At 51.2% G+C, this 13,741-nt stretch overlaps 4 protein-coding genes; 1 reads left to right on the forward strand and 3 right to left on the reverse strand.

Annotated features, from left to right (window-relative positions):
- Positions 1-155: 155 nt before the first annotated feature.
- Positions 156-2,785, reverse strand: RCC_03986 (uncharacterized protein; the record flags this gene model as incomplete). XM_023769268.1 has 2 exons in its annotated part: positions 156-2,603; positions 2,666-2,785. 2 exons carry the CDS (start codon positions 2,783-2,785, stop codon positions 156-158), a joined length of 2,568 nt encoding a protein of 855 aa, XP_023625036.1.
- Positions 2,786-6,080: 3,295 nt separating this feature from the next.
- On the reverse strand, positions 6,081-7,160 carry RCC_03987 (uncharacterized protein; the record flags this gene model as incomplete). Its single annotated transcript, XM_023769269.1, has 1 exon — positions 6,081-7,160. One exon carries the CDS (start codon positions 7,158-7,160, stop codon positions 6,081-6,083), a length of 1,080 nt encoding a protein of 359 aa, XP_023625037.1.
- Positions 7,161-7,420: 260 nt separating this feature from the next.
- Positions 7,421-8,970, forward strand: RCC_03988 (uncharacterized protein; the record flags this gene model as incomplete). XM_023769270.1 has 3 exons in its annotated part: positions 7,421-7,539; positions 7,892-8,651; positions 8,710-8,970. 3 exons carry the CDS (start codon positions 7,421-7,423, stop codon positions 8,968-8,970), a joined length of 1,140 nt encoding a protein of 379 aa, XP_023625038.1.
- A 2,795-nt stretch (positions 8,971-11,765) lies between these two features.
- RCC_03989 (related to GCN4 translational repressor GCD14 protein) lies at positions 11,766-13,151 on the reverse strand (the record flags this gene model as incomplete). Its single annotated transcript, XM_023769271.1, has 1 exon — positions 11,766-13,151. One exon carries the CDS (start codon positions 13,149-13,151, stop codon positions 11,766-11,768), a length of 1,386 nt encoding a protein of 461 aa, XP_023625039.1.
- Between the last annotated feature and the right edge of the window lie 590 nt (positions 13,152-13,741).

Here is a 13,741-nt window from a genome sequence, read left to right on the forward strand (position 1 = left end):
TAATCACATGCATATTCAAAAGTAGCCGACAAGCATCAGCACCTCAACAAAAGAGAAAAACCTCCTCATCGACCTAGTGGATATCATCTGCTGTAAAAACTCTCACACACCAAACCGCTTCCCCTCAACAAAACATCACCTCTTCAGAAATTGAATCAAACACGTCCATACCTCCCCCTCCCCAACCCTCCTCCAACATCCGTCTCCGCAATATCCCCCGCCTGCACGCTCCTCTCCGGATATACCGAGCTAGCCACACTACTCTCACTCGCATTCCTCTGCTTCACAACAACATGTCTACTACTCGTCCGCGGAGACGGCATGATTCCGAAGAATCTACTGCTAGTCCTCGGAGGTGGTACAACAACACTCTTCCTCCCCTTGCCCAACCCAAAATCAAACCCTTCAAACTCCTCTGCAGGGCTCGCGTTTGAAGAAGAAGGATTGGGAGGGGCGATGATCAAAGTCTTGGGTTCCAGAGCGTCCTCTTCCGATAACTCGGTCATGGGCGACTCGGCACCCTCACTGATGGAGTTGGACACTGAAGGAGCAGTGGACCCTGCGCTGCGACGACTCCAGCCCGAAGAGGAAACTTGGCTGAATGCGGAGCTAAGTTGCCGTTGCGTCGGTTCGGAAGGGATGTTTTCGACGAGAGTGTTGAGGTGAAGGCCTGAGACATTTCYCCCTGGTCGAGAAGTGGAGTTGGCGGAGGTTGAGTTGACGGAGGTAGAGTTGATCGAGGTGGAGTTGGCGGAGGTGGAGTTGACGGGGGTGGGATTGACAGGGGTGGAGTTGACGGAGGTAGGCTTGACGGAGGTGGGCTTGACAGAGGCGCCATTACCGTAGCCTTCGATGAGGATTTCGCGGTATTGGCTGGGTCTTGCGATGCGGGAAGGTGCGGCGGGTGTCGAGTAGTTTTTCCCGGAAGACGCTGTTACGCTGTTTCGACGGGTGAGGCTTCCAACAACTGATCGACGGAGCGAGGTCACATTCGACCTAATCGAGCTTGTGCGAGAAGGGAGATTGGGATGAAGAGGCTGTGGCGTCATGCTCACGCTCATCAGAGAGTTCCGACGAGATGAGTTTTCGGAGGAGAAATAATCCTCGGCACTCTGAGCTTCGCAGTCAGGTTGGATGAGAGTTCTGGCGTCTGATGCAATGGTCGTTTTCACGGCGTCCAATTCGGCGGAAAGTCGTGCAGCAACCTGATCGACTTGTGCAAGATCTTGCGTATCCTCCTCCCATGATGGAAAGTCTTCGGTCGATACACACAGTGGGTATGAGGGCGTTTTRGAATCGCGCACCTCCACCGGCGCCTTGATGACGCTGATCAACATCTGCAGCACACCATACACCAGCAGCCATCGAACCTTGCGAGCTTCCGCTGCTGTCACCCTCTCCGCAGGCCTTTGAAGTTCAAAGTGAATGTATGCCTGAACAAGTGCATTGCTCGTCACTCGACGACTGCTGGTGTTGGAAGCTTGCATCAAGAGATCTGCGTCTGCGGATCCTAGTACTCCTGGTTTGAGACTTCCCAGGCCCATTCGTGCATCTATAGTGCGTCTCCGTGTGGTAGTTACCGGCAGTAAGGGAAGTGGGTGTCTCCGTGAAGAGAAGCCATGACGCTCATCAAAAGCCTTGATGTTCTGCGTCACGCAGATGCCTCCGTTCAATCCGTGATTGTTGGTCATGCCATTCGCAGACTTGACATCGGCGAGGTACTTGTACAGACAGTGGAAGTCGCTGTAGATTCGAATCCACATACGCTTTTCCCAAGTCTGTTTTGATGCAGGTGGGAAATAACCGAATTCGTGAACGTAAAAGGAGTGGAGCACACTCCGGAATCGATCGAGGTGATCTCGAGAGGCCTTTGAAAGACCCAAGTTTTCCGGTCCTAGCTCCTCTTCGAGGAATGTTCCAAGTGACTTTGTCGCTCGCGCAACATTCGACTGCATTTTGAGTGAGGCCTTGTGGAGGAGATGTCGAGTAGATGTGCTCAACATCTTCAGCTTGTCGTCTCGATCTGACTGATCGTACATGCCAACGCAGTGAGCGAAAGCATCGATCCAAACGTCCTTGACGCGAGCCTGCTCAGACCAAAATAGAGCTGCAGCGGCGTAGTCTATGTTTTCTGAAAAGTTCAAGTAGCCTTGCTCTTGAAGGTATTTTCGGAAAGCATTGCCGGTCGCACTTTTCGACTGCCATGACTCGACTCTGCTCCAGAGATGTATCAAGGCGGTTCCAAAGCTCTCGCCAACAATGGGCTTGTTCATGATATACGCAAAGTAGTTGCGAGTGTTGATGTGATGCAGGAATGTTTCTTGCCTGCTCAGCTCCATCGGAGCTGGAACATACATCTCATGGCATTGTCCATTCCGCTCGATGGAGTTGTGGCTGGAGTCTGACGCTGCATACCCACTATCGGAGTGATCTTCTTCCTCGATTGATGAGCTTGGCTTGTACAGACACTTCTTCAGCAGGTATTGGCTTTCGGTGTCGTGCAACCTTTGGAGTGGGACCTTGAAGCTTGCACCTCGTCGTGAGGAGCCAGGAGCGTAGAGATGGACGAGACAGTCGGCATCCTCCATCCAAAGCTCGTCGTCCTATTTATTCATCGTCAATACATTGCTCTCCGCTCCCGACTGACAGATAGGTCATATCATACCTTTCGAAGCCCATCCCAGGCCCGCTTGGTCTTGTTCAATCCATCAAACATCCTCACGGTCTTGGTGGAACGACAGGGCCTGTGGGAACCACGAGTGGGGATTTGAGGAGTGGTGGCCATTGTGAATGTCGCGACCTCCAACGTCGTGCGTTGCAATAAGTCGTCGGGAGAACGGTGAGCGAGCTTGAGCTATCCCAAGCTGGAGGGATTGGTTTTCTCGGAGCTCCCTTGTTTGTTCAGTAAGAAGTTATCTGACCCAGCTGACGGCTGTCGGGTTCATGCTGGACACAGCAGATGGTAGTAAGGTAAGGTAGTATGCACCAGATCCCCAAAGCCGACGCGGGGAGGCTTGTACTGCCTCCGCCCTCGATGCAATCGGACAAAGTGGATACAGTGGATCTTGTGAGACCGTTCCTCCGATAACACTCTTTCAAAACAAAGTGCAAGACAACAAGAACTGGTGTTGCGGGGAAGAGAAGCCGTTGGAACGGAACAAAACGACGTCTCTACACGCGAGCGGAGCATCGACCTTTTGATGGGGAAGGGAAGAAAGTCCGTCAGCTGTACATGCCTACCTGAGGTATCACTTTTGGATGGCGTTATGGCCAGGCCGAAGGCTTGAACCTTGTAGATCTTGCAGGACCCTTTCYTCCGCCTGCCGCACCACTCACCGAATCCACGCGACTCAGACCCGCTTAACTTCGACTTGGGAGGGTTCTGCTGGTCGGAGGGAAGGAGATGGGGCGGACACCTTCCCAATTGAGATGCTAGGCAGGATCGCATTGGGCATGAGGTGTATATCTCCCACCAAGCATCCTGCCTCTTCACACACGCCAAATGTGGTCTGTGGTCTGGGTCTGGTTGCAGAATTGCTCATATCGGCGGCGATGKTGCCGGGGAAAAGGACTCGCAGTTTCTGGTAGGGATGTGCGACCCCCGTCGTCATGATCAGCACCARCCCCCGGGCATCACTGCGACTTCGCAATTCGTGCAAGATCTTCACTACACCCAAACACCCTGCGTTGATGATGTCGGCGTAGTTGCATCATCGTGAACGGCTGGCAACACGTTTTTCCTTTTTCCTCTTCCGACATCATCAAATGCTGCCCGTGATGCCAACATCGGAGACCCCGCGAGACGAGACGAGACAAGGCGAGGCGTCGTGCGTGCAACAGCTGAATCCGGACGCAAAGGAGAAAATAACCCTCCACTCCACRTGGCGAGATCTGAAGGCTGACGCCCAGACCCACAAGTCGCAAAGTATCTTCCTGTGTTCTCGTCTTCCTCACGCCAGCGCATTCTTCTTTCCACCACCACAGAAGACACATCCCGGAGCCAAGAGTCGTAGACGGTCTCGCCTTGCACCGCCAGCCCAGTCACAAGGCTAAACATCTCGGCATGTTGCGAATAAGACCGCGTGGTTGTAGTACTGCATGTCCTCCGCCCGCATGGCAAACGCTGCAATGCCTAGTCATTCAAGAGGCGCACAGCATGAGTTGTGCGAGATGATTTGGGCATGGAAATTGAGATGCACCGAGGTTGGCTTTCGTTTTGTTTCACCACAATATTGACCGCGGAGTCAGCAAGTGTCGCAGATGTGCAAAACGGTAACTTACTCGTCGGAGACTTTCCTGCCGGCAGAGCGCTGCCCTGGAGGAGAGGGTTCGGCTCCTCCTCGAGGAATGATTCAGACCTCGAGGATTCCACATTTTGGACCTCGAAGATTGTACCACACTGGCAGATACAACGCAATGCATGCGACTGACTGCATCTCATTAGTACGACAAGGCCTGTCATCTCACGCGCTCGCCCGCCAACAACCAGAAAAGGCAAACACAGATCTTGCTTATTATCCCCTGTGTCCTGTATCGGTAAAGCACAAGATCGCAGCATCCCAGCATTTCCGAAAGATTTCGAGAAACGCCTCCCGGAGTGATCAACACCCGGGGTGGTTCGCCTACCCTCCAACACACATGACCCCAGAAGGATTACCTTACGACGCGCAACACAATCCATATTTTCGGAGATACAAGAACTTGCCACCAATCTTGTAGCACCTTCACTCCCAATCCACGAAGATCCAAACTTCCGGAACCGAGGACTCCCATGCAAAGGTCATCATCACTCCACAGCACATACATATTTTCTCGTCATGAACCATCCATGCTGCACCTTCCAATCCCTGTAGCTTGTCTTCCCCGCCATCTTCAACAGGCAAGCAACCTGGAAAACGCGAACAATAAGCAAACGCCCTTTTCTGGGATTAAATGTAGCAAGCTCTTTCGAGATCCCTCTGCATGAAGGGAGGAGAGAGCTCTCGGACTCCCCTCCGCTTTGTGTCTGGAGCTTCCATTACCTTGAGGAATCTTACGCATACCACATGATTAGTCGAGCCAATTCGTCGAAGCCATCTCTCCCTCTGACCCGCTGGCTCAAGCTAGCTGGCTGATCATGCATGTGAGTTCCGTCGTTTTACTTCTTTGTCCTGTCTAACAATCCATCTCCGGTCTAAATATTCTCCTCCCTCGAGCGCTTTCGCATTAGCATTACATAACGATATCTATACTTTGCGTCGAGAATGACCTATGGCCATGTTTGCAGCTCTCTTTGTTCGGACTGGCCTGCAATGTTCCTGCTTCCAATTACAAAAGTAGCGACAGATAGCAATAGACAGCATCTACGTTATCAAAAACAATTCTTGTTGGCAAATAGATTCCAGGTAATGGAGATTTAATGCCTCCTGTCCTGTCCTGTCCTGTTCATTGTAGATGTTGTTCCCACGGTTGGTATCAACTTCCACGCCAGCGTTAAACGACACATGGAATATCATTCCAGATCTATGTCACTGTTGGGCAATTACGCGAGAAGGTAGATCACGAAATCTCACGTTCTGTTCTGTTTTTGAAGCCGTCTAATTCTACTCCGTCGGGAATCCTAATTTCTAGACTCACCTTCCATAAATAGGCTGGCTTGAGGTGAGGCCCTGTAGAAAGATGCCCGAACGACAATACGATTTATCAAATACATAAATTTATGCCTTTTATGAAAAGTGTCGATGATGAATGGCGAGGGTTTGTTTTCCTCGCTGGGTATTCGTCTTCTTCAAGGTCTTGATACACATGTGGATTGATGAAGATGGAATATCTTTCGTTAGGTCGTTATGGGATTTCTTCAAGGAAGTAATACCTCAGCTTTGTAGACTCGACAGCCCATACCGTCCTCGTTTAAGGCGCAGGATGAAAACCAAGAAATGTTGAAGTTCCGTAAACATCGGCTCCAAGGCTAGGTTCCTTCCATTTGAAGCATCCTGGGAAACTCAAACTCTCCACACTCTACTTGAATGGACTATTCTTACAGATATCATGAAGATATTCATTCCTAATATTATCATGCGAGCTGGTCGTGGACATGCAACTCAGGATGCCACAGTACTCGCGACTCTGCCGGGCGTGGAAGGAAACCTCCTCGCACTCAACAACACTCCTTTGACGCCTCGAATTTCTTTCTTCAATTCCTCCACCATGTCCCCTTTTCCTTGCCCAGGAGCTTTCATCATCATGGCTCCATCACTTCCTGCTTCCCACGTTGGCAATCCATCCATGTTATATACCATTCCATCCAACAAATGTCGGAATTTATTAATGGTCAATTGTCGATCTTTATTCGCTTCCGCGACACGGTCGGAGGAATCGGAGAGTTCGGCGAAGTGAGATTCTATGATGTTTAGGATGGAAGTTTCCCGGTCTGCGGGACTCTTCTGTGGTGGAGCAGGATTGGTAGGGAGATCGGAGGTTTGGGTGCCCATGTCTCGGTGGTAGAGTTCGGTAGGGTCGCTGTCCACGCTCGAGTCGTCTTCTGCTTCTTTCGCTTCTCCCTCTTTGGGTGGTGGCACGGGGATTTGGGAGACAATCTTGCTCAACTTCTCATTGAACTCGTCGACTTTGGAGGTGCTGTGGGTGAGGAGTTCGTGGCGGGAAGCGGAGAGCGATTGGACCATGGGAGTCACGAGCCATCTGCTTGCGCCGTATAACAGGGCGGAAATGCCAGTCGCGGCGTAGATGGTGGTGATGACCCTGGATGGAGTGATCAAGGGAGGTGGTTTGTGGGCCGACAGGAGGAATTCGGGGTAGGTGATGATCGGTGGTGGGCGTTGTTGAGGCGCGGGTTGTTGTGCTATTTGACGTGGCTGTGATTGTGATTGTTGTGCTTGGTATGTGGAAAAGTCATCTTTGCTGAACGTCGCTGATCTGGGGGGAATGGCAGCGGGATGTGGCTCCGTCGTGGGTGATGTCGTGTCGGCGGGGACAATTTCCGGTTCGGATTGTTCAGATGGCGATTCCGTTGGTTGTGACTCGATTTCCACCTCTTTGAGACTGTCGCCCGTCTCGATGGCGTTGCTTTCGGGCTGGGAGTAGACGGGATCGTCTGCCGGGGGTGTTGAGGCAGGTTTGGCGCGTTGCCAGGCGGGAATTGATGGCTTCTTACCGTCCGACATGCTTCCAATATGTAGTAGATATCGATCAAATGGTGTTCAAATGTCAGGGCAAGCTGCACCTCTCCCGCCATGCGATCGATTGTCATGTGAAGTTGAGCCTCGGCCCCCACATCTCGGCTCAGTCTTCCGAGATCGGCATTCGCGAACCCCAAACTCCGAGTTCTCGTCTCCTGTTTCGCGCCAGCGATATTGGATATGTTGTACAGCACTCATCTATTGGTCCCTCCATCATCCAAGCATCAATATCCTTACAAATCACAATGGACTCTTCCGACAGCAATAAACGGTTGAAATCCGCATCAGGCGCACCAATCAGCATGACAGGCGCAGCCAGTCTGCCCGTCTATCAGCCCCCGCCGCAAATCACAAACCCCAATYGGTACGTTGCATGGCAAGCAATCAACACGATGTTGAAGAAAGCATGAGACAAGCACTGCACGGAATAAGCTTGTGGATCATCAGGCAGTCGCGTGGTATTTGCACACGGCAAGCGCCATCCTTCACAATCCCTCCAAGCCAAGCGAACGGCAGGTGCCACCCAGGCATGCAACACGACGGAAAGAGCCCGCCAGCCAGCTTTACCTTACCTTAGCATTCCTCCCCAACATCAATCCCATTCCCACATTTCCTCCAACCAACAATAACACCTTCAACATGCCTCCCGCGCGCCGCTCCACCCGCACCGCCTCCACCGCCAGCAGTCAACCCTACAATACTAACCGCCGAACCAGTCCCCGCCCGACAGCCTCCGTATCCAAACCCAACACTCAACCAGGTTCCACATCTCTCCGATTGACCGTCAAGGCTCCCCCAAGCAAACTCCGCCAGGCGACCTCCGGGTCAGCAATTCCTCCCAACCCATATGCAGACCAGAGTGAAAGCGATGATACCCCTGCTCCACCCGTAAGAACTGCCCGCGCGACTCGGAACCCAAAGGTGGTTGTCGATCCGGATTCCGATGAGGATGAAGAAGAGGAGGAAGGGGAGGAGATGATGGAGGAGGAGGAAGAGGATAGTGAAGCTGATGCTGAAGGCGAGGAGGACGAAGACATGGAAGATCATCCTCCTCCACCTGTGATCAAACAGCAAAGAGCGGCGGGAGGAAGCAAACCTCAAGTCACCGTTCGAGTGCCCAACGAGGGACCTCTCAAATCTGTCGAGGACAAGGAGATGGACGACGAGGATGAAGACGAGGAGCTGTCTGAGCTAGATTCGGGAGATGAACTGGGGAATGACATGGACGAAGGGGAAGATGAAGATGGAGAGGAACTCGACAGTGAGAGCAATAATGGTTCGAGAAGCGTCACTCCGGATTTGACAAAACTTACAAAACGCCAGCGGGGAGCCTTTGAGGAGGACCCTGCGTTGATGGCTTTGAGTAATGAGGCGTTGAAGAAGAAGCATCTCACTGCGGAAGAGCATGTTCAACGAAGAGCGGAAATGGCGCGACGGAGGAAGAATTTGAGCGAGAAGCGGAATGAGGAGGAGAAGGTTTGTGGATTCGTCCCTTTCTCATGCTTGCTATGATACTAATGAAGTGGTGATTCAGATGGAAACCATCAACAAACTCCTGCAAAAACAAGCTCCCAAGAGGAGAACTCGGGCGGAAATCAACGCCGCCAATGCCGCTGCCGAGGAGGAAGAAGGTGAGGATGAAGAGGGAAGACCTAGAGTCAACCCGCTCTTCACGAGGTGGTCACATAACAAGGAGGGGAGTAGATTGGGTGTTCCCGGAGAGTGGATGTCTGGGCCTATTGGGGAAGTCTTCAAGGGGAATGGGGGTGGGAGAATGGTGGAGGAGGTCTCTTGATGCATCAATTGAGAATATTGACACTGAGAGGGATGTGCTGGCCGTACAAGCGTTGATCTGTCCCCCTTGAAGATTCCACACGAGGGACAAGCAGGATGATTACCAAAACTCTCGTTATTGAGTTTTGCCTGTAGTGGATATAGAACAAAACAAAACAGCCAGGTTCCTCTCTACATGACTGACATTTTCTCGGAAAATATCAAGTAGTGACAACGGGCTTGAGAAATGTAAGGTGATTGAAATGATATGCCTTACTTACCTTGAAAGGTAGTGGAAAGAAGGACGGTTGTTGATAGCAGGATAGTGATGGGGAGGAGATGGTGGTAAATGTTGCAGACATGACAAACGTACATACCTACCTACCTATGTATGGGAATGGTTTGCTAGATTGCAATCGTGAAGGTTTGGAACAAAGACTTCTCTCTCTGCGTTAAGATTCCATTGCATTTTAGATTCATGCATTCATACATGGCTTGTTCCTTTCAAAGTATAGCCTCTATTTCCCTTCTCTGGCAGATATCCTGATCTTTGATGGAGGAGTAACTGACACAGTATAAGTGTTGAATGAATAGAAGAGGGTAGGATATTTGGCGGATGCTTTGTGAAAGGGTTTGTCACAATGCCTGAAAAGATGTGCCTCGAGTTCAACGCCATTGTTTCTTGAAAGATAGCCACTCTTCTGCTTCGCCTTTCGAAGAGTGTAGTTGAGGATGTCTTGGGTGGCCTTTCAACTTGTGTTTCACGGGCATGAAATGATACTGCGCTGAGCTGCATTTCGCGCGTTGCTGCGATGTGGAATGCACCTTTTCCTTACGATCTATGAGGTTGATGGATCCTCCTTGGGTATGTTCTGTCATCAGTATGTCGGTTGTTGTGGTTTGCATTCATCCATCTATCCTCCATGCATACAATCTTCTCACATTGCTCCTCATCCACAATCGTTATCATTTCGCAGGCTTCTTCTTTGGCAGAATCTTCTGTCAGACAGCCCAAGTCGTACAATTCGATTCCAGACCGCAGGGAACTGGATATCTCTTGTGGCTTGCCTGACGCAGTTTGTTGCCTACATCGGATCCGGATACGATGTAATTGGGACTGTGGTATTTTTGTTTGTCCTGGACGTTGGACATCTCTCAGTCTGAACGCGGGTCGAAGTCGTTATGCAGGTGTCATGCCGCATTGATCCATCATGATTTGAGTGGGTAGACTGTGTATGTCTTCTCGCATTGGTGCTGGGCAAGATCTATGCACCCGTGATCCTGCAGACGGTGGTTTCGATATGACAAGAATGCGCAGTTGACGTCTTTCTTGGCCGGTACAAATGGGATTGGATTACAACATCGAGTAGTGAGTCGGTCAGTAGCTGCTGTGCCTCGATATGTATTCCTAATTTTTGGTTCCCGGGAAACTTCAGCTCAGAACCAATGTACCAGCAATCTCGCGGTCAACGCGCATGAGACTTTTGTAAGACGCAAGGCGTATTGACGAGCTGCGGCAGATCTGGTCAACATTGCCTAGATCCGGCTCGGATTCAGTCACTTGGCTATCTTCTTGTGGTGTGCGCAGAGACTTTTGGAGTAGACTGGGTGACTTCTTCTGTGCCATGGGACCAGCTTTGATTCGAGTTGATTGAAATGTTGGATGCTGATCTGAAAATATCCATACAATTGTCTTGTGGACATCCGCTGAGGCGAGAGTACATGGCTGTCCTCGGTAGCTTCCAGATCAAATCTGCAGAAGTCATAATCACTCGAGTGTGTAGCAATACATTCACTTGCCCGTTCATCCCAAAGAGGATGGCATACTTGGCGTAAAGTTACTGGGAACTTCCCGTCCGCGTGACATGTGTGTGTGGCTGAGGAGGATGCGTTGAGAATAATATGCAATGCATGTCATCCTTCGTGGGACAACATCCTCGCTTCTGCAATCAACATTAGCGAGATTTGTTCGCACATCTTTCCCACCCACCCATCATCCATCATCCGAGTAATATCATCGTGATTGAAGAACACAATCAACATAACAAAGCACCGAGAATAGCTTTAWCAGAGCGCTTCGAGAAAGAGCAAATATCCATTAACCGGATGTTGTACTTGAATGCCACAAACTTACATCCCACTCCCTGGGTAACATGACAGACGCCTCTTCAGCCATCTCAAGCGGCCTTCCGCTAGCGTGTGCTTGGTGGTAACGTACAAATCCCATTCCCAAGCTGTTGAAGAATTGTCATGTGCGTGGGCGGGTGTGACTTTTGGAGGCCTAGGCAGCAAAACGCTTCTTAGCGGTGCGATCTTGTTGTCCAGTCAATTGACGAGATTTGCGTTGGGTTGGAATTGATCACAGTAGTTGTAGGGAGGAGTCCAGGGGGACGTAATATAATCTTCAGAGTATGTGGTCAAAATGTTAAAAGACTTGGTTGATTTTGATCTTTTTTTTTCTTCCGAGTGGGTGGATTATCTCGTCTTTCCATGTTCTAGTTGAGTTGTGCTCGTGCTTGAGCCGCGGGATGAACTGGTGATTGTGATGTTACACAACCTTCACAGGTCAGGCTACCGCCCACCAACCTGCAGTGAAATGTGCTGGCGCTTGGCAAATGCAAACATCAACTAGCTTGTGACCGTGTGGAGCTGAAAAACGACCAGTGGTCCAGACTCTCGGGTGTATCGACAGCCGCTGTGCGCGTGTCGAGGTACTGTTGTGTGACGACTCCAAACTTCTCATGAAAGAATTGACGTCGTGGGAAGGAATGCCATTATGCGTGTGTGAGAACGGCCTGGAAGGCTTGTTTGTGGAAACTATGATCTTGCATCCTTTGGCCCTCCAGCCATAATCGCATCAACACTATACTTCTCCAAGCAAGCCTTCTCGTCCTCTTCAGTCCAATCTCTGGTCAGCACAGCAAAGACCAGATAACTCGTGTGCGTTCGAACTTCTGGCTCTGTTCGATGCGCGAGGTTTCCTTCTTTGTACAACTTTCGGACTTCAGCATCCTGCTTTAATCTCTCAAGACGCTCCTTCTTCGTATGGAGTTTGCGTTCTTCGGCAACATCTTCGCGAAGTCTGTCAACAGCCTCCATGACATTTGCTGCTCGTGCGTTGACTCCTCGGAGACCTTCCTCTTTCAACCCGATCCTTTCCCGCCGAACGTCAATTCGCTTGTTCATGACCTCGACCATTGCAATGTCAGTCCAGCCGGCTTTCCGAAGAGCTGCAACTGTGGCTGTTACTTGCTCAATACAGGGTGAGAAAGAGCAGATGTGGATTGGTGTCCGAGGGTCGAGTGGTGAATTCGGCTCGGATCGATTTAGGTGTTTGATAGCTTGCCAAGGTGCTGGAAGATCGAGGAAGACGGCGTTTGTTCTGGGCGACGAGCCGTCGGCGAGGGCAAATCCGTCATTGCAGACATCCCGATGCGTGAGCTGCACGATACTGTCCAGGGCATGTTCTGACAGCTCCCGCCGAAGTTCCACAACGCGAGGCTCGTGGTATTCGTAACTGCACACTCTTCCCAGCTTCTGTCGTTTTGAGGATGCTACATCGGGATACCCGCTGAATATGGCTCGTGCAGCGGCATGGGTAAAACTGCCACTACCAGCGCCGGCTTCAATGATGGTGCTTCCTGGTCTCACTCGTAGACGCTGCAGGATGTAGCTGTAGTCTGGGGTGTACACTACTTGAGTACGGTGACTCAGCGATGCCGTCCATGATTCCGGTGTGGGTTGAAGGATATGAAGAAAGCCGGTTCCAGCCTCGACAGGTTTCGCAACCTGCTGCTGCTCTACCACAATGTTCTTGTCCGCTTTGAATTTCTTTGTAGGCGATTCCAGCACATCTGATGAGTTCTCCTCTGGTTTCCGCTTCCTCCCTCCCGCGTCACTTCCGACCACATTACCGCCATTCTGCTCCGCCTTGACCTCTTCATGCTTTGACTTCTTCTTACGCCCACGAGATCCGGTATCTACCTTGCTGGCCCGTACTTGACTTCCCCATTCTAAACCGATCAAGGTGATGTGCGGAAAGCTACCGAATCTTGTGKTTGTCACGGCCCCTTCCACGTAGCCATCGTCGGCGGTTGTCGCGAGCTTCACTGGAGTGAGACTGTCTCTTTTGAGATGCAGAATCGCAAGTGAGTCGGCATTGGCGGTGGCCGGCGTGTGGAAAAAGGGCGATACGGGTGCCATGGTGGGGATGTTTTCTCAATTGTGGACCGTCGAGAAATTGTTCAAGAGAAAGATAAAGTTTTGACTAGCGGGGCGTAGCGCCGCTTGAATCCGMGGGACAATGATGATGGGACAATTGTGAATGGCTGATGAAAGCGGCATCTGGGTCCTTCGTATCGTGTTCATGATGGACGACAAGACGGTGAGCAGCTCTCGGTCAATCGCAACAAAGTCAGAGCCGGCAGACCGCCCGCACGATAAACTCAATCTCTCCATCTGTGAAGAAGCAGCTGCATAACGTGGATGGAGATCGGAGATCTGAGACGGACCTCAGCCCGGCGGGAGGCGGGAGTCAGGCACGACCTCACGACCCCACCTGCTGGTCGCTAAGCTAGCTTGAACTATCCGTGGAGCTCTCAACCGTCACTGCGGTGAGACTTTTTCTTGCAGGGAACCTGGAAGCTGCAGTCTGGGGAGCGTAAACATCCCTTCAGTCCACTTCTTCTGCACCTGCACCTCCTCCCCCTCCACTTCCACATTCTCCATCTGCATTGTACTCCTCAATCCCCGCCAGATCCCCAGCTTTTCGAGGCAGCTCACCCAAATTCATT

The sequence above is a fragment of the Ramularia collo-cygni genome, assembly GCF_900074925.1.
Source record: "Ramularia collo-cygni strain URUG2 genome assembly, contig: RCC_scaffold05, whole genome shotgun sequence".
NCBI classification, from domain to species: Eukaryota; Fungi; Ascomycota; class Dothideomycetes; order Mycosphaerellales; family Mycosphaerellaceae; genus Ramularia; species Ramularia collo-cygni.